This window comes from Neophocaena asiaeorientalis, unplaced genomic scaffold (genome assembly GCF_003031525.2).
Source record: "Neophocaena asiaeorientalis asiaeorientalis breed wild unplaced genomic scaffold, Neophocaena_asiaeorientalis_V1.1 scaffold226, whole genome shotgun sequence".
NCBI lineage: Eukaryota > Metazoa > Chordata > Mammalia > Artiodactyla > Phocoenidae > Neophocaena > Neophocaena asiaeorientalis.
The window spans coordinates 134,656-154,143 of NW_020173037.1; the positions used below are offsets into that span (position 1 = coordinate 134,656).

Here is a 19,488-nt window from a genome sequence, read left to right on the forward strand (position 1 = left end):
GGTGTTAAGGGAATGTACCACAACATAATAAAGGCCACAGAGCGCAAGCCCACAGCTGATACCTTACTCAACAGTGAAAAGGTCAACGCTTTTCCTGTAATATCAGGAACAACAAGGATGCCACTCGTGTCACTTTTATTTAACATAGTACTGAAAATCCAAGCCAGAGTAATTAGGCAAGAAAGAGAAATAAAAGGCATCCAAATATCAGAATTAAAACTTGTTCACAGATGACATGATATTATACAGGAAAACCTAAAGACTCACCAAAAAACCGTTAGAAGTAATAAATGAATTCAGCAAAGGATACAAAAATCAGTATAGGCATACTTCATTTTATTATGCTTTGCTTCATTGTGCTTTGCAAATATTGTGCATTTTTGTTTGTTTGTTTTACAAATTGAAGGTTTGTGGCAACCCTGTGTTTCTATGCCATTTTTCTAATAGCATTATTTTAAAATTAAGGTATGTACATTTTTTAAGACATAGTTGTACACTTAGTAGAGTACAGTATACTGTAAACATAATTTTTATATATACAGGGAAACCAAAAAGTTCATATGATTTGCTTTATTGTGATATTAAATTTATTGTGGTGGTCTGGAACCGAATCCCCAATATCTCTGTATACAAAAATCAGATGCATTTCTATATGCTAACCACAAACCTATCCAAAGTAGAAATTAAGAAAACAATCCTGTTTACAGTTGCATCAAAAAGCATTAAAATACCTGGGAATAAAGGTAAAAAATATCTCTACACTTAAAATTATAAGACATTGATGAAAAAAATTGAGGAAGACAAAAGTAAATGGAAAGATATTCTGTGCTTATGGATTGAAAGAATTAATATGGTTAAAATGTCCATATTACCCAAAGCCATCTACAGATTGAATGCAATCCCTATCAAAATTCCAGTGGCATTTTTCACAGATATAGAACAAACAATCCTGACATATATGTGGATCCATAAAGACCCTGAATAGCCAAAGCAATCTTGAGAAAGAAGAACAAAGCTAGAGGCATCACACTTCCTGATTTCAAACTATATTACAAAGCAGTAGTAATCGAAAAGAGTATGGTATTGGTATAAAACACACATATTTCAATGGAACATAATAGAGAGTCCAGAAAGAAACCTGTGCATATATAGTCAATTAACTTACAACAATGGAGGCGCAAATATACTATGGGTAGATGATAGTCTCTTCGATAAATAGTGTTGGGAAAATTGTACAGCCACATGCAAAAGAATGAAACTGGACCCCTATCTTACACCACACACAAAAACAACTCAAAATATATTAGACTTTAATGGATGACCTGAAAGCATAAAAGTCTTAGATGAAAACATGGGTGGTAATCTCCTTCACCTTGGTCCTGGTGATGAAGTTTTGGGATTTAACACCAAAAGCAAAGGCAACAAAAGCAAAAATAAACAAATGGAACTACATCAAACTAAAAGGCTTCTGCACAGCAAAGGAAACCGTCACCAAAATGAAAAAGGCAGCCTATAGAATGGAAGAAACTATCTGCAAATCATATCTGATGAGGTTATTATCCAAAATACATAATGAACTCACACAACTCAATAGCAAAAATTTCAAAGTCTGATTTTAAAAATGAGCAGAAGAACTGAATAGACATTTTTCCGAAGAAGACATCCAAGTGACCAACAGGTATGTGAAAAGGTGTTCAACATCAGTAATAATCACGGAAATGCAAGTCAAAACTCATTGAGATATCACCTCACGTCTGTCAGAATGGGTATCATTAAAAAGACAAGAGATGGCGAGTGTTGACCAGGATGTAGAGAAAAGGGAACCCTTGTGTGCTGTTGGTGGGAGTGTAAAATGCTGCAGCTACTATGGAAAGCAGTACAGAGGTCCTAAGAAAATTAAAAATAGATCTGCCATACTATCCAGCAATCCCACTTCTGGGAATATATTCATACAAAAGGGGTGCAAACTTGTAGTCATAGAGTGAATAAGTTAGGAGGATCTAATGTACACATGGGGTGATGTTTATTCAGAACACTACCTGTACAACTGAAATTTGCTGAGAGTAGAATTTAAATGTTTACATGAAAAATAAAAAGATAAATATGTGAGGAGGTGGATCTGTCAATTGAGTAAATGGGGGGGGGTCCTTTAACATGCACGCATGTATCCAGTCTCCACAGTGCACGCTGTAAATGCTTACAGATTTATTTGTCAAATATATCTCAATAAAATTGAAAAGAAAAAGAAAACAAAAGAAGAGTTAATTTGCATGTATTGTAGCAGAGCCTTCTTGAACCTTTTTTTTTTTTTTTTTAATGTACGAGAGGTTTTTTACTAGAATTCTGATTGTTGACTAGAGGTCATGGTGTTTCCATTCCTAAGTCTGGTGCACCAGCTCAGAATTCCCTGCAGGTATTCTTGGAGCAGAGGTATCCTGTGACCCTATGACTGAAACCAAGGTGGAAATGCAGATTCTCTATTACGGTTTCAGATGCTCCCGCCTGTGGAGAACTCTTCTGCCTTCATTTTTACTCTTGCTTTCTATCTGTGAGATTCTAGGGCTTGGCATTAACTATATACTTCTTTCAGATTGTATTTTGTCTTTTTTTTTTCTTCTCTCTAAAGAAATCTCATAAGATTGAAAAACAACATCTGGCAAGTAATTATCTAAACCATAGTTCAAAGAACACAGTGTTTTGCTTTTTTTCTTGTGTTTATTATAATGGGTTGGCCAAAAAGTTCGTTCAGGGTTAGGATTAGTTCTTTAAGTAGTAAGTATTCTTTTTTTTTTTTGCAAACAAACTTTCATTATTCTAGTTCAGTCTTTCACAAACATACAATACAGAGTCTTATATGGTATGAAACAAAGGGAAACATCTCTGTCTATTCAATTTAACACAACACCAAAATAAAGCAATTAAGACTTTGGGGAATTAAGTAGTAAGTATTCTTGAAGAGGCAGTAGGTACATCATGAGTCTAAGCTTGTGGTCTCTGGGGCCAGACTGCGTGGCATGCATCCAGCTGTGCCCTCTGCAGATGTCTCACCTGCAGTGCTGCACACTCAGTGTCTCTGTTCATCATCTGTAAAATAAAGATGACAGTAGTACCTCCTTTTGTGGTGTTGTTTAGAGGGGGTGTATAAATGAGTTACTTCATGTAAACAGAATGATAAGAAGGGCTTGCATATATATAAAGTAGAGATTCTTTGGCATATATGTGATTATGATAATTTTTTAAAAATTGCTGTTATATATATTGCTTGCACACACACGTATTCAGAAATAATTACTGCCTGTAGAAAAACAGCTACCTATAGGAAAACAAAGTAGTTGGTAGTGACAATATATATAATATGTTTTAAAGTAAGATCCTTCAATCATTGTGGAAAGAGCATAGGGTGCAAGTAAAAATCTAACAGAATCAGTAACACCAGTGACTAACATTTTTTGAAGATTTACTAAATGCCATACACTGTGCTCAGTTCTTTCTGTTTTCAAGAATGTTTCCTCATCTGGCTAGTTATACAATATTGGAGAATTTTCTTAACCTCTCTCTAAGCTCTGATTTTATAATGTATGAGGTGGGTATTGATGTCTGTTCTTTCTACCTCAAAGGGATATTATTAGAATAAAACGAGATAATGTAGTGAAATGATCAGTGAACATAATTTTATGAGATAATACATTGATAAATTATATAACATGTAGTCATAATGGTGATTAACAGCTGATCTTGATTTCTCTTAAGATCACAGATGTGTTAGGAGCTGCTGACTTCTGAGTATAGGTAGTTTACGAATTTTAAAAAATGTGTGTTTATATGAATTTATAATTTATCTACCTACCTATCTATCTGTCTAGTCATTGATAGGTCAGGGCTCTTGTGAAGTGCCTGTATGTCCATTGTTATGAATTGTCTTCCTGTCATACATGGAAGTTTTCTTCTTTGTATAATGTTGGTATCCTTGCTGTATGTTTATGATTAATACTCAATTATCTCTGTGGGCCAAGTAATGAGCCCATACCCAAATCCTTATTTGAGTGTTCTACCTATCAACAGTGTACAGGTTTTATTCTTGACTACAACTCTGAACCCATTTTACAATTATCTGTTTGCCCGTCTGCTGATCAGATTGTAAGGCCCACCGTGACATGGCTTATTGCCTTCTTTGTACCCTTGGCACCTGGTGCTTGGCTAGGTAGAGTAGGAAACACGTAATCAGGACATATATATGGAATAAGTAAACTAAGAAAGGATAGTCAGGAAGTCATACTGATCTCAGAGGAGCCCGTATTTCTAAGAATCAGAAAACTGATCTTCCGAGAAATCTTTAAAAAGGAGATTACTAACCTAGAAGGATTTGGCCTCTAGGAAGAGAATGTATTGCCAAACAAGTTAAAATTTGAATGCTTTATTTGTCCCTGATTGGAGGGTATAAAATATAAATGTACCAACTATTCTGAAGCTTTTCTTTTAACTAAGCTTAATACATTATAATTTGTTGAACAGAGGCGGGCTAGCAGAAAGACTAAATGGACTGCAGAATCGAGAGAGATCTGCCGTTTCTTTGTGGAGACATCAGTATCTTTCTTACCAAAGGACACTTTCAGGTAAGGCTTGCACTGGCATCTGTGAGTAAAGAAAATGCCAGTTAAAAGTATTTTTACATTAAAATATATGAAGTTGATCATCACTATTTTTACACCTTTTTCTCTAGGTGTCCAAAGATCTGAGTGGGAGGGTTCTGTATTACACCTTTTTCTTGCTCTGTCCCAGTAGCTTTCAGACTTTTGTGGCTGTGACCCACAATAAACAGTACATCTTACAGCATCTCCCAATACACACATGACATTCACACATATCTCACTCACACACACACACACACACACACACACACACACACACACACACACACACACCCGAAACAAACATTTAATAAACACTAAGCTCAGTGATGTACCAAAATCCTAGGCTCGTTAAATTGGTGCAGGACCCTTCTAATGAGTTGCAACATTACAGTGAATGAAGCAAATTGTCAAGCACAGAGCTGAGAGAGTGTCTTCTGGAGGCTGGACTAGAAAAATACCAAGACAAACTAGTGTGCCTGGGTGCCTGGACCGAAGGGAAAAGATGACCTTTTGTTTGGCTCATCGGCACCAAATAGCTTATTTGGAATGTTCCTTATGTTTTCTCTTCTTTAATTTGGGAATAGAGGGTATTCGTGGTATTTAATTATACCATGAATAAAAGACAAAAGCAAAATAAAACAAAAAACCAGAGCCAAAAATTAATCCGTGAATTTGAAAATATGAATGTGACCATCTCTAATAGATTTTTCTGGTAGAAGTCTCTATATTTAGGAACTTGGGTTTTGTTTGTCTCTTAGATGAATTTATTTTTCAGATCTGTGAATCCTCCCCTTGATGTCTTGTAATAAGTTGTGTCTTTTTCTTTACTTTTGATATAACTCATTATAAACATATATTAGGAGGAACATTTCACTATTTGATGTTTCGTTTCCTGTGTGGCCTGGCAGGAGAAGTTTCTTCTTTTAACATAAGAAAAGTTTTTTTTCATTTCTATATGTGTATAGCAACTGAATAAATGAGAGAAAAACTCGAAAATATTAAGTAGAGGTAACTCCCTGTCTCCCCAATCCCAAGAACTAAAATTTAGTAAACAGCTGAAATTCAGCGATGGATTTGTTAAAATATCTCTGTAATTAAACTCTCTAATCCTCTTAATTCCCCTGTCAAAAATGCGTATAACTGTAGACCCTGGCCTTATGAACTGTGCTAATAATAAATCAAACTGCATGGGAAGGATGTGCAGCTCTAGGATGGCCCTGGGACTTGATAGACTGTGGAAACACAGAAGCGCTGTCATTCTGAGGTTGGTTTCACTGCTGCCAGATCTGGAAGTTCAGAAGCAGCCGAGAGCAGCAGCTTCCCCTCCCCCTTAGGGTGTGGGTGTACCTTTGGGTTTGCACAGTACCGCAGTCAGAATCCCGTCTTCTTCTCTTCAGACTCAAGAGCGTTATTGAGCTTTGGTTAATTTTGAATGACCAGGGCACTGTGTCAGGCTTGATTTTTCCTTCTTCTGATGGGTTTGAGAAACCTAGGAGTTAGTAGTAATTTATGAACCACATCTTGGTTTTTGTTCTGAATATTAAGTATAGTATATCTCACTGAGTCTACCTTTATATCCCTCAGATATGAGAAATTATGGTTTACAAAATTAACCTGTAATTGTAGTAATTTAGCCTGAGGCCTTTCTTCACAAGTTTCCTATATTTGAGGAGTATTATTTAATTATTCCACAGTTGAGAGGGACATGGAGCCTGCTTACTAACTTGAAATATTTGAGTAGATGTCTTCAACACATCTTTCTGCCTTTTTTTTTTTTTTTTTTTTTTTTTTTTTATTGTGGTGCGTGGGCCTCCCACTGCCGCGGCCTCTCCCGTAGCGGAGCACAGGTTCCGGGACGCACAGGCTCAGCGGCCATGGCTCACGGGTCCAGCCGCTCTGCGGCATGAGAGATCTTCCTGGACCGGGGCACGAACCTGCGTCCCCCACATCGGCAGGCGGACTCCCAATCACTGCGCCACCAGGGAAGCCCTTTCTGCCTTTTAAAAAAAAACTTTTCATTTGGAGGTAATTGTAGATTCACATTACACTAATGCCATTCTAAGAAATAACACAGTGGCTTCTTGTGCCCCTCACCTCGTTCCACCAAGGCTGACAGTTTTCCTATGTCTAGTACGCTGGCACAACCAGGAATTGATCCAGATACAATTCACCAACCTTATTCAGGTTTTACCAGCTTATACGCACTCGTGTGTGTGTGTTTTGTTCATGTAATTTTATCACCTGGGTAGATTCATGTGCCCATTACCACAGTCAAGATACAGGACACTCATCATCAGGATCCCACGGACTCCCTTTTAGCCACCTCTTCCCACCTAAAGCCTCGCAACCACCAGTGTGTTCACCATTTCCATACTATTGTCATCTCAGAAATGTTCCATAAATGAAATAATATGGTATGTAACCTTTGGGGAATTGACTTCTTTTCACTCGACACCATTCCCTTGAGATTTATCCAAGTTTGTGTGTATATCAGCAGTTAGTTCCTCTTACTCTGTGATGTGGATGTACCACACTTTGTGCACCTGTGGAGGGACATTTGGACCTTACAAATAAAGGTGCTGTGAACAGGATTTTGAGTGAACATAGGTGTTTAATTTTCTGGTATAAATGATCAAGGGTGCAGTTGCTGGGTGTTATAGTAAGTGCTTGTCTAGTTTTGTAAGATGTTGCATATTAATATCAAATATTTCAGTGAGTATCTATAACACATGTTTCTGGCTTTAAGAAAAAAATTTTTTAAACACCTTTCGTTTGTGGATTTCAACTCTTCTTTTCTTCCCTCATGGATAGCTTACTTTTCTGGGCTGTTTTATAACTCTTACTTATACCATTTAATAATCAGTTTTGTTTACCTTGTTAGTACCTTCTAGTACATTTCAATACAAAAGACATACATCTCAAGATTCTTAAAAGTTGAGTAAAGTTTTATGTGTGCCTATTTTCTTGGTTTTTGTTGTAGTTGTTTTTTGATACACTCAGGAGAGATTGAGCTTTGCTGTTGAAAGAACAGAGAGAAGCATGTGCACTGCACATGAAGGCCAGTATAGATGGGTGTGTTGGATGAAACACAGAAGAGAAGGCAGAGGGTAGACCACTCAGGGCTTGGAGGCCACTCTTGGATTTTATTGCAATGTGATGCCTTGCAAATATGCAATTTAAAATATGGCTGTAGAATAGAGAATTGTGATTATAGAAACAAGAGAAAAATATTTCTTTTCAGGAACCATTTTATTTCTCTTCTTCCTATTTGAGGGGAAACAGTTTTCCAACACTAGTTTGCCATTTACCTGGATGGCAATGGTCAGTTTCTATTAAGTGATATTCAGAGTATTTCACATGTTTATCATCTCATTTAATCGTCACAGCCGACCTTCCAGTTAGGTTCTCTGATCCTATTTTAGAGGCAGAGAGAATCTGGACAGGCAGGGTCCTGTGTCCTGGCTAGCAGGTGGCAGAGTCAGATTTATATCAAACAGTCTCCCTTGCTGGCCCATGATCGTGGCCCATCTTGTTCTGGGTAGATTGCTGGGAAGGCAGATCCAGGCCCTGAGGACATGAGCCCATATTGTGCCCGACTTCTGTAGATGTGAGTGTAATGATTCCTTTGTCTGACCTCTGTTTAGTAACAGTGCAACAAATATTTTCACAATATGTTTGATATCTGTGTTTTTAAGACTAATAATAGTTACAGATATTCTTGGATGAAAAAAACTGAACTTCTTATACTGTTCAGGAAGAGTGTAAAGAGAAAAAAAAGAAAGAAGAAGTGCAACAAAAAAAATGATGGGTTTGAGATAAATTATTTTTCACAAGATTTTTGTGTAGAAGTTCCCTTTAAACTTCAGAAAGAAGAAGGGGGTGGATAAGAAAGGAGGGAAATCAGTGAAGTGCAGTAGCAGTTACTGTCGTACAAAGCAGAATTCTCTCTGGATTTCCTTGTTCGTCACCTTGCTGCCATTGAACGTGTTGGCAGTGCTCGCTGAGGGCGTGTGTGTGAGCACTAGCCTGTGAGGACAGATGTACTTTAGGTTTCTGTGCACGTGTATGTGTTTCAAAGCAGTAAATGTGTCACCTCGAATTTAGATTGGTGGTATCAGAGCAAAGCATGAACCTAGTTACTCACATTGACATTAGCATTTAATAGCTTTTGGATTAAAAAGATTTTAATTTTTTTTTTTTTACCATTTTGCCACTGAGTTGTGGTCAGCTGAAACTTTGTAAAGTGTAGGCCACAAAATAATGTAAATACCTCTGTCCGTGCCTTTTGCCAGCATTGCTCACCAGCATCCTGATACAACCACATGGGAAATCTTGCGTCCACGTACAGTGCTAACCAGCCCTTGGGTGTCCCATATAGTTGGCAAACAGCCCCTGTGGGCTCACCTAGATGAAATACTGAGTTTCCCTAAAATATCAGTAAATTCACACAAGGCTGCCTATCTGCCAGAGAATAATTATTTCCTTATTTTTCCCACCGTGATTTTTTCAAAATTACATTCACTACCTTACTGTTTTCCAGTGCCACATTTTATTACACACTCCACTGCCAGAGCTTTTGTTGTTGTTTTGTGGGGTGTTTGCTTTTTATTTGTTGTTGTTTCCTCCTCCAGAGAACAATCTCTAAATTCAGGGGAGGGGAGAATTTGCTGTTCATAATTTCTCCTTGGATTTCTGGATGCCAGACTTGAAAGTTTTTCAGAGATGATGCAAGTAGGTGAGACACTGGAGTTTAGACTGATGTAGATAATACAAGTGATGGCTCCCACTGAATGCGCCTCCTGCCAGGCACACAGCCCTCAGAGCAACCCTGTGGAGCTGCACTATGCCTTCCAAATCCTAAAAGTATCCAGACATTTTATTTTCTAGTCCCTAGAGTCAGAGATTATTTGTTAAGTGAAGAAAGCTGATTTGGAGGCAGGAGACAGGGCCTTACTCTTTAAATGTTAAGTTTTTCACTGCCTATTCTTGATAAACAAAGGCTTTTTTGGGGGTGGGGGTTGTTTAAGGTCACTTCAATTAGCTAATTAAAAAACACTGATTCTGCTCTAAATTGTATTGTAGAAGGTAACCAACCAAGCAGTTTCAGTGTCTTTTTCTGTGAAATTGTCACGTACATCACTTGTGCAGAGGGACATTTTTTATGTGCCCATATTTCTGTGCTAATTTTAGTTATATGAAATAAATGTTATTCTCCCTCACTGCTAATTTTCTGGTGCTTAGAATCTGGTGGTGGAGATGGGGTGGTGGCAAGAGACAGGCACAGGCAAGGAACTGGACACTTCATCTTTCGTTTATTCCTTCCACAGGTGTTTATTGAGAGCCTGCTGTGTCCCAGACAGTATACACCATTGTCACTACACTCATGGAACTTTCATTGTGTTGAGTGAGATAGATGATAAGCAAAGGAAAAATATAGGTACAGGTTGGCACAGTGCGGGATCTGTGAGGCATTGTGGAGGGGCGCTGTGCTGGACAGGCCGCGGAGGAGAGCTTCACATTTACAGTGGATGCCTCCAGTCTCTGTCTAGTTTCCAGGCCAGAATATCAAAGAAATGTGGCTAAAGAGTTATGGAATAGTGGTTTTGTTACTTATTAATTTTTGCAAGAAAAATCATAATTTAACTGAGATTTTGAATAGCCCATATTTTTCTTGTTTCTATCTTTTTTCAGTTTTATCGAGATACAGTTTTTTTCAGTTTTATTGAGGGATATTTTTCAGTTTTATTGAGATATAATCACTATAAGTGCAAGGTATAAAGCATAATGATTTGATATACATATATGTATCATCACAAGTTTAATTAATATCCATCATCTCATACGCATACAAAAGAAAGGAGAAAGAAAAAATACACTTTCCCCTTGTGATGAGAACTCTCAGGATCTATTAACAACCTCCCTACGTACCACACAGCAGCATTAACTTAGTCACCGTGCTGTACATCACATCCCTAGTACTTACTTATCTTAGAACTGGAAGTTTGTACCTTTTGACCACCTTCCTCCAATTGCCCCTTCCTCCAACCCTGCTTCTAGTGACCGCAAATCTGATCTCTTTTTCTATCAGTTTGGTTTGTTGGTTTTTTTGTTTTTGTATGTGTGTTTTTTTAGATTAAAGTGAGATCTCATATAAGTGAGATCATACTGTATTTGTCTTTCTCTGACTTAGCATAATGACTTCAGGGTCAATCCGTATTGTTGGAAATGGCAGAACTTTCTTCTCTTTTATGCCTGAATAATAACATTCCAGTGTGTGTGTGTGTGTGAGAGTGTGATGTATACACACTGGGATATTTTATATATATGTAGTATATAAATATATATGTATATCTCTCTCACACTTTCTTTATCCATTCATCCATTGATAGATACTTCGGTTATTTCCATATCTTGGCTATTGTCAACAATGCTGCAGTGAACATGAGGGTGCAGCTATCTCTTTGACATCGTGTTTTCATTTCTTTCTGATGTGTTCCCAGAACTAGAATTGCTGGATCATATGGTAGTTCTAATTTTTTGAGGATCCTCCATACTGTTTTCCACAGTGGCTGCACCAGTTTACATTCCCACCAACAGTGCACAAGGGTTCCTTTTTCTCCACATCCTAACCAGCATTTATCTGTCTTCTTGATGATAGCCATTCTGACAGGTATGGAGTGATAGCCCATTGTGGTTTTGATTTGCATTTCTGTAATGATTAATGATGTCGAGTATCTTTTCCAGTACTCATTGACCTGAATAGCCCATATTTTTTTTGTTTTTGTTTTTGTTTTGTTTTGTTTCGCGGTACGCAGGCCTCTCACTGCTGTGGCCTCTCCCGCCGCGGAGCACAGGCTCCAGATGCTGAATAGCCCATATTTTAAATATTTTTCCACTTGCACAAAATCATTATAATTGAAAGGTTTTTTCTTTAAAGGTTATTATTGAAATTCAATAGGGAGCAGTTTATTTGGTATACATTTTATTCAAGCAGAGAAATACAAAAGTACAATTTAAAGCTTTGGAAAATCTGGGATGCAACAGATTTTTTATTTTGAAGAACCTTTACCTTGTGAATATTTGCTTTCCTTAAATTATTATTTTGTGTTGAAATATATCACGAAGAAGATAATATAGAAAACGTAGCTATATACCGTAACAAGTACTTGTAAAGCAAGTATCCCTATAACCATCGCTACTCAATAGAAATAGAGGTTTTCTGTTAATTTCAGGGTTTTTAGTTACTAGCGAAATACAGTGTATTGGTGCCTCATCTCTTCGTTTTTTCATGACAGGTGGCCTTAATATTTTAACTTGTGTGTATTTGTTTTACTTTGTCTCTTATTTCTTTCATTCAAACTTTTATTAAGCAGCAAATGTGGGTTCATCACTGACAGATCTGTCATAATCTTATAATTAATTTTATCTTGCTTCCTTATTTAAAATTACTATTAAATATTTATTCTTTGGAAGGAAACAAAACAGTATTTTACACTTGACGATGTTTTAATAATGTCTATAAAATTTTACTTATTGAAGCACATTTTGGAAAATCAGACAAAAGAAACAAAGCCAAAGGGAATAAGGGTTATTACTCCGTCAAGCTCTAAAGGAGGGTAACTGCAGTGAGTACTCCTGAAGAATGCTGTGTTTATTCAGTTTCAAGAAAAATTAAAAGATATCATGTACCATTCCTTATTCTGATGATTATAATAAAATCTTCAGGATAGTGCTCCTGGGTACTTCTAATGCTTTTAGATTTTCTTCACATTATGTAATAGTTTGGAAGTCTTAGTAAATACTATAAAATAAGTTGTACAAAAATGTTAACAAAGGTTATCATTGGAAAAGGTGTTGGGACAGGGTTTTAAAAAAATGTTCCTCTTATAAAAGAAGAAATTTGTTAAAGTCAAATGTATTATTTTCACAATTAGAGAAGGGAGGAGAATGTGAAATGGTAGAGAGTTCCACCCTGACTTTTCCTCAAGAAGTAGTAAAACTTATACTTTTGTGTCAGGATGTGAAAAGTTCAATAACGAGGCTGATTTTTCCAGTGAGACAGTTTTCACAAGGCAGAGTGTTAGTTGGCCCTTGCCCTCTAGCATAGTTAGCTCTGAGCACTCAGAAGCTTGGTTTCCGTCTCCAAGGCCACAGCGGGTCCCTAGGAACTGTTCCTTCTCTCCCTGCATGAACCTTACGTGGGCATCGCTGTGCCCCTGACACACAGGAAGCTTCTAACCTCCAGTGTAGTGGCGCCCGTGCAGCGGGGCTCACTCGGACTTGCTGGGAATTCGAAGCCAGAAATCTGGCCCCTGCCTCTTCCTCACTGCTTTGCAGGGGCTCCTCTGAGGCCACGGAGCCCCCTGAAATGGGGTCATGTTCCAGACTCCCCACTTGAGTGGTCAGGAGAGGAAGCAGGAACAGCAGGGCAGCCTTTCCTGTACAGCGACAGCAGTGGAGCAGGAAGAGCCAGGACTTCATGGAGACGCGTGTGTCTCCTTCCCAGTCACCTAGTTTCTTAATCGCTTTGATGCGGTACTTTTTTATAATGGAAGAGTGTCTTGGGTTAGGAAACGTTAGGCTGATTCTTTCTACCAAAGCAAGTTAGTTGGTAAACTAAGATCCCTCAATTACTTGAAAAATAATTGTTAAAAAGATATATGATTTAGTCTAAGTCTTCTAATGTTCAGTGTTTAAAGCTAGGACATGAAGCATGTGGTTAGCTGTTCGTTTAATTTGGCTGACTTTTGTCAATATTTTATGCCTTTTAAATCTTTAGTTTCTGTGGGGACATGGGATTTTTTTTTGACATCTTTATTGGAGTATAATTGCTCCACAATAGTGTGTTAGTTGCTGCTTTATAACAAAGTGAATCAGCTATACATATACATATGTTCCCATATCTCTTCCCTCTTGCGTCTCCCTCCCTCCCACCCTCCCTATCCCACCCCTCTAGGTGGTCACAAAGCACCGAACTGATCTCCCTGTGCTATGTGGCTGCTTCCCACTAGCTAGCTATTTTACGTTTGGTAGTGTATGTAAAGGACATGGGATTTTTGACATAATATGACAAGTTTAAAAACAATGCATGTTTGTTTAGATTTATGAAATGAGAATGACATGAAGCGGGTTGTATTTTTTAGTTCAGAGTCTTAGAAAACTCATTTAAAATGTTTTCTTAAACTCCTTGATCTACCTTACTTAACCACCCTTGGCTTCAAGTGAAGGGACACTGCTTGTGACCTACTCAGTGTGGGTCAGCCCCAGGTTGCTGGAGAGGTTTCACGCAGTTCCTTTTCTTAACTTCCCCTTTCCTCTGGGTCAAGGGAGCTGCCTCTGGATTGTCTCCAGCTCCCCTCTGACCAATAAAACCAGAAAGCCAATTAGGGTCTAAGCTCTATTTCCCCCCCCCTTTTTTATATCCAGACCCACATTTCGGTACAGCAGTGGTATTTAATATTGTTCTTTGTAGTCATGGGCAGGAGGAATTCACATTAATACTCTTGAGTTATTTAAGTCAGGAAACAAAGTATGATACTAGTTTGCCCACTGTTAGAGATGTGATTTCATGTCCCAAATGACTATAATTTCCAGTGATCATTTTAATATAAGTTAACAGAAGAATAAAGAATTCATATGTGAATGAATTTCATAATATCAAGTTATTTCATAATTACGTTAAAAATAATGATGGGACCTGAGGAACAGAGGAAGGGATACTAATACCAAACTCAACTCTCTAGCTAACGTATCTGTCACCCCTTGGCTGCTTCTGCCACATCCATTTTTAATTCTTACGAGTTTTTCTACCTAAAAGTATATAAAATGAGGTTTGGTGATACAGCAGAATTAAATGATGCTTTCAGGTTCCCTCTAAATTTATTTAATCTGTGCTTTCTCCATTTCTTTTTACATGAAAAGAAAAATAGTAATTCTACAGATCGTTTTCTGATAGATATGAGCTTTAAAAGAATCTTCATTTCTGTTTTCTGTTGTAAATGATCCAAAAATAAGACTGCACCGTTAGCCCATTCTAAATGAATTATATAGTGGGTAAAACATGGTTCCCGTTGAATTCCACATGTGGTTCAATGAATAAAAATTCATTCATAGAGTTAAATTGGGACCTCATTAATGACAAAAATTATCTATATGTTCAAAATTCTGGTTTTAACCTTTAGAAAAGTGTTGATATTGGCAAGGCAGGCTTTTCTCTGGCTCGCTCAACCAGTTGTCGTTTTTATCCTCCAGCCTAGTTCAGTATCGCACTGGCCTTTGTCCATGCTGTGAAATCTTGTGTGTGTCATCTTAACCTTTTCACCAGTCTAGTTTTCCACACTCCTTCAGCTCATTTTTACTTTCAAAGGGGTTATAATTTCCACTTGGGACGCTGGTGCCTGAAGGATGGCTGGCATCAACAGGTGTTCCTCAGACTTCTGTCTTGGCCCTCTTCTCGTCCTGTGTCCCCTTCCTGGGTAATCTGGGGTCTCCATGCCACCTCCGCCGGGACTGCTCGGTGGTCTGGTAAGTCTGTCCTGTGGCCTTTCCTGGCCCAGCCTCAGCACCGCCTGCACCTAAGCGTCCTGCAGACCCAGCAGACTCAGCGTGGCCCAGCACCTGCCTGCCCGGGCGCATGAACTGCGCAGCCTTACATTGGGCTTTCTTGTACATTTTTTCAATCCATCCAGTCCCTAGATGCTAGTGATTCTACCTTAGAACTGTCTCTCAAGTCAGTCTCTCCATTGATCCCATCAACCACTAGTTCAGGCCCCTGTTCCCTTGGGCCTGAATTACTGTGTCAGTCTCCATCTGGTCTCCCTGCCACTGCCCTTTCCTCATTTTCAGACTATCAGAGTCATCATCCTAAGAGGCAAATCTGATGTCACTTGCCTGCTTTAAAAAATTTCCATTGACTGCCTCTTCTGTCAGAGTGGATATCCATCACCATTAAAGTCTCTGGTGAGCATTCTTGGTCAGGGTCCTCTCACAACCCAACCCCTTGCTGTGCCACCTTGCACCCGTCACAGCGCTACATACCTCCTTCCTGTATCACCTGTGTCTTTCATGACACATACTTGACCACTAGGCCTAGTATACTTTTCTTTGTTTGTAGTTATACTTCTGGTATCCTATTGTACTGTAATTACATAAAGTATAGGTAAATCCTAACTCTGCAAAGTGCTACAAGGAAGTGTAGGGCTGACCTAGCAACCTGAGCCATGCCTGGTGACTCAGGATGTGTTTATGTAGTAAATAAATGGTGTCAGTGGTAAATTTTAAAATTCCACGTGACACCAGAGTGCAGAAATGGTCCCAACTCTGCCGGAAGTGAAGGCCCATGCAGGTCACTTGATCTGTGCCTGTTTCTTTACTGAGAAAATTTGACTTTGTCAACCCTTAGGTGATTTCTACTTTGGGATTCTGTGTTGCTCTTTTACCTGTCCCTGTCCAGCGTTCCCGTGTAAAGTCATTCTCAGAGTGCTTCCCCCTCCGGGTCCCTGAGTGTTTCACTTGTGATTGCACTCTCTGGTCTCTCCCTGCACGCCCTTTGAGAGATGATAACTTTTATGATATCACCTCATTTTCATCCGTGAGTTAATCGCTCTTCTTTTCCCTCTCCTCCCTGTTAGTGTTTGTTACAGTGTCCTTGGGAGGAGATAGCACCCAAGACCAGAATACCTGCTTTTCTTTAGTAGTTGTGAATTCACTGTACTCATCCTGGGACGTGTACTGCTCTGCCTAATTGTAGGTTTTGCCTATTTTGACCTAATTTAAATGGACTTAACTGATGAATTAGAAGTTCTTCACTGGAATACCCTTTATTAATAGTTCTTAGAGAGTGAGAGGGGGTTGAGGGTTGATAGTGGAGGAAGTATCAAGAATAACACAGCAGGACTCCCCTGGAGGTGCAGTGGTTAAGAATCCGCCTGGCAACGCAGGGGTCACGGGTTCAAGCCCCGGTCTAGGAAGATCCCACATGCCACAAAGCAACTAAGCCCGTGCGCCACAACTACTGAGCCCGCGTGCCACAGCTGCTGAAGCCTGCACGCCTAGAACCTGTGCTCCACAGCAAGAGGAGCCACCACAATGAGAAGCCCGCGCATCTCGCAACAAAGAGTAGCCCCTGTTTGCCGCAACTAGAGAAAGCCCGTGCGCAGCAACTAAGACCCAACACAGCCAAAATATAAATAAATAGATAGGTAGATAGATAAATAAATAAATAAAAAAGAATAACATGGCAGTAGGGACACCCTGGATTCTATCAGCACATCAGTAAGTGTATCTACAAGGTTTACAGTGTGTTGGCCTGGCAGTGGGTATGCTCTTCTCTACAGATGCATATGCAATTCTGCCCTTCTTCAGGATTGCTTAGAGGAGGGTGGGTATGAGTTCCAAATTCTAGAGGGCTCTACTAACAACCCCCAATTAGTAATTTGCTATTTTGTAATTGGGTTCTTAAAATTTTTCTCGTCGCATTTATTTACTTTTCAGCTGATGTTAAATTTAGAGAGAGATTTAACAGCCATATGACCTTTTTTAAGGTACTTCGGGGTTTTTTGGGGCTGCGTTGGGTCCTCGTCGCTGCGTGTGGGCTTCCTCTAGTTGCAGTGAGCGGGAGCTACTCTTCATTGTGGTGCACAGGCTTCTCATTGCGGTGGCTTCTTTCATTGCAGAGCACGGGCTCTAGCTGCGGAGGCATCTAGTTGCAGCACGTGGGCTCAGTAGTTGCAGTATGCAGGTTCTAGGGAACGTGGGCTTCAGTAGTTGCGGTTCACAAGCTCTAGAGCGCAGGTTCAGTAGTTGTGGCACACGGGCTTAGTTTCTCCGTGGCATGTGGGATCATCCCGGACCAGGGATCGAACTCATGTCCCCTGCATTGAAAGGCAGATTCTTAACCACTGCGCCACCAGGGAAGTCCCATGTGACCTTTTAGAAGTTGTTTTCAGTGTGATTTTTGGACACCATTTTAATCCTGTTTTCTGAGCCAAAAATATTACCTGCAGTACTATGAAATAAGGTTTTTAAATATGGAACAGAAGACCTTTCTTTATACTGAGAGTGGAAGGGGTCAGTTTGCACACTAGGTGGTCCCATACACACCACACCTTGGAAAAAAATATTTTTTTCTTTCTCTGTATAGCACAGGGAACTTTATTTATTTGCATTTTTATTGGGGTATAATTGCTTTACAATGGTGTGTTAGTTTCTGCTGTATAGCAAAGTGAATCAGCTATATGTATACATATATCCCCATATCCCCTCCCTCTTGCATCTCCCTCCCACGCTCCCTATCCCACCCCGCTAGGAGGTCACAAAGCACCGAGCTGATCTCCCTGTGCTATGCGGCTGCTTCCCACTAGCTATCTATTTTACATTTACACCTTGGGAAATTTAACGTATTTATAAGCCCCTGTCTCAGCTTGGGCAGTCATAACATAGTACCACAGACTGGGCGGCTTAAACAGCAGACATTATTGCTTACAGGTCTAGAGGCTGGAATTCTGAGATCAGGGTGCCTGCATGATCTGGTTCTGGTGAGGGCTCTCTTTCTGGCTTGTAGGCAGCTGCCATCTGGCTGTGCGCTCATGCAGAGAGAGAGAGAGAGGAAGAGAGAGAAATCCAGCTCTCTGGTTTCTCTTATAGGGACACTAATTCTATCGAATCAGTGCCCCTGTCCTTACGACCTCATTTAACTTTAGTTTCTTCCTTAGAGGCCCCTTCTTTAACTGTAGGTACACTGGGGGGTTGCGGGGGGGAATACGAATTTTGAGGGGAGAAAACATTCAGTCTATAACATTCTGCCCTTGGCCTTCCATAATTCATGTCCTCTCACATTCAAAATACATTCATTCTACCCCAACAGCCCCCAAAGTCTTACTCATTCCAGCATCAACTGTACAGTCCAAAGTTTCATCTAAATATCATCTAAATCAGATATGGGTGAGACTCGAGGTCTGATTCATCCTGAGGCAAAATTCCACAACAACTGTGAGCCTGTGAAACCCAAGTTATGTGCTTCCAAAGACAATGCTGGGTCAGGTACAGAGTAGACAATCCCGTTCCAAAAAGAAGAAATAGGAAGGAAGAAAGGGGTGATATGTCCCAAGCAAGTCCAAAAACTACCAAGGGAAGTTCTAGTAGATTTTAAGGCTCAAAGACAATGCTCTTTGGTTCCGTGCTCTGGCCTCCAGGTCCACTGGAGGGCAGTGTCGCCCCAGCTCTCTTGGGCCTCACCCAGGGCTCTCTGCAGAGGTGCCACCCCGAGGCAGGGAGGGGCGGCCTCGCCCGCCCAAACCCTAGAGGCAGCCCTACCCTTTGAAACCCAGGAGAACATATCAGCCCTGCCCTGGGCCTGTGGTGAGAGTGCCAGCCCTTATGATCTCTGGATTGCCTTTAGGGTCATCCTTCCCTTTTTTGAACCATTAGCAGAATGGTTCTTTTGCCCTGTTGGAAGTGTAACAGCCTTTCTTCATTTCCTCTGGGTTCTGTCTCCTTCAGTTCAAACTGGCAGTGTTTCTGCTCCTATAATCACATAATCTCTTTATTGAGTGATAGTTTAGCTACACCTTTGGCATCCTCTTCCAAACATGCTCTTTCATTTTTTTGCAATATGGACAGGCTGAGAATTTTACAAATCTTCCTTTTTGCAGAACAATTCCTTCTTCAGTCCATCTGTTTTCTCTTGCATTTTATTGTAAGAAGTCAGGAGGACTCAGGCCGTACCTTTAACATTTGCTTAGAAATCTCTTATAACTATCTAATCTCACGACTCACATGTTTCATCATCCATACGACACTAAAAAAAATTCAGTCAAGCTCTTTGCCATTTTATAATAAAAATTGCTGTCTTAGTTTG

At 39.7% G+C, this 19,488-nt stretch overlaps 1 protein-coding gene across 12 annotated transcripts in view; it reads left to right on the forward strand.

The window, feature by feature from the left end:
• SPIDR (scaffold protein involved in DNA repair) overlaps positions 1-19,488 on the forward strand; it is a 331,517-nt gene that overhangs the window by 124,788 nt on the left and 187,241 nt on the right. For all 12 annotated transcript variants that reach the window (XR_003002947.1, XM_024742596.1, XM_024742599.1 and 9 more), the window contains one exon: positions 4,513-4,613. Coding sequence is in view for 11 of the 12 variants with exons in the window: in XM_024742596.1 (XP_024598364.1) it covers positions 4,513-4,613 (101 nt within the window). In the remaining variant the exon portion in view is untranslated. The remainder of the gene's footprint in view (positions 1-4,512; positions 4,614-19,488) is intronic.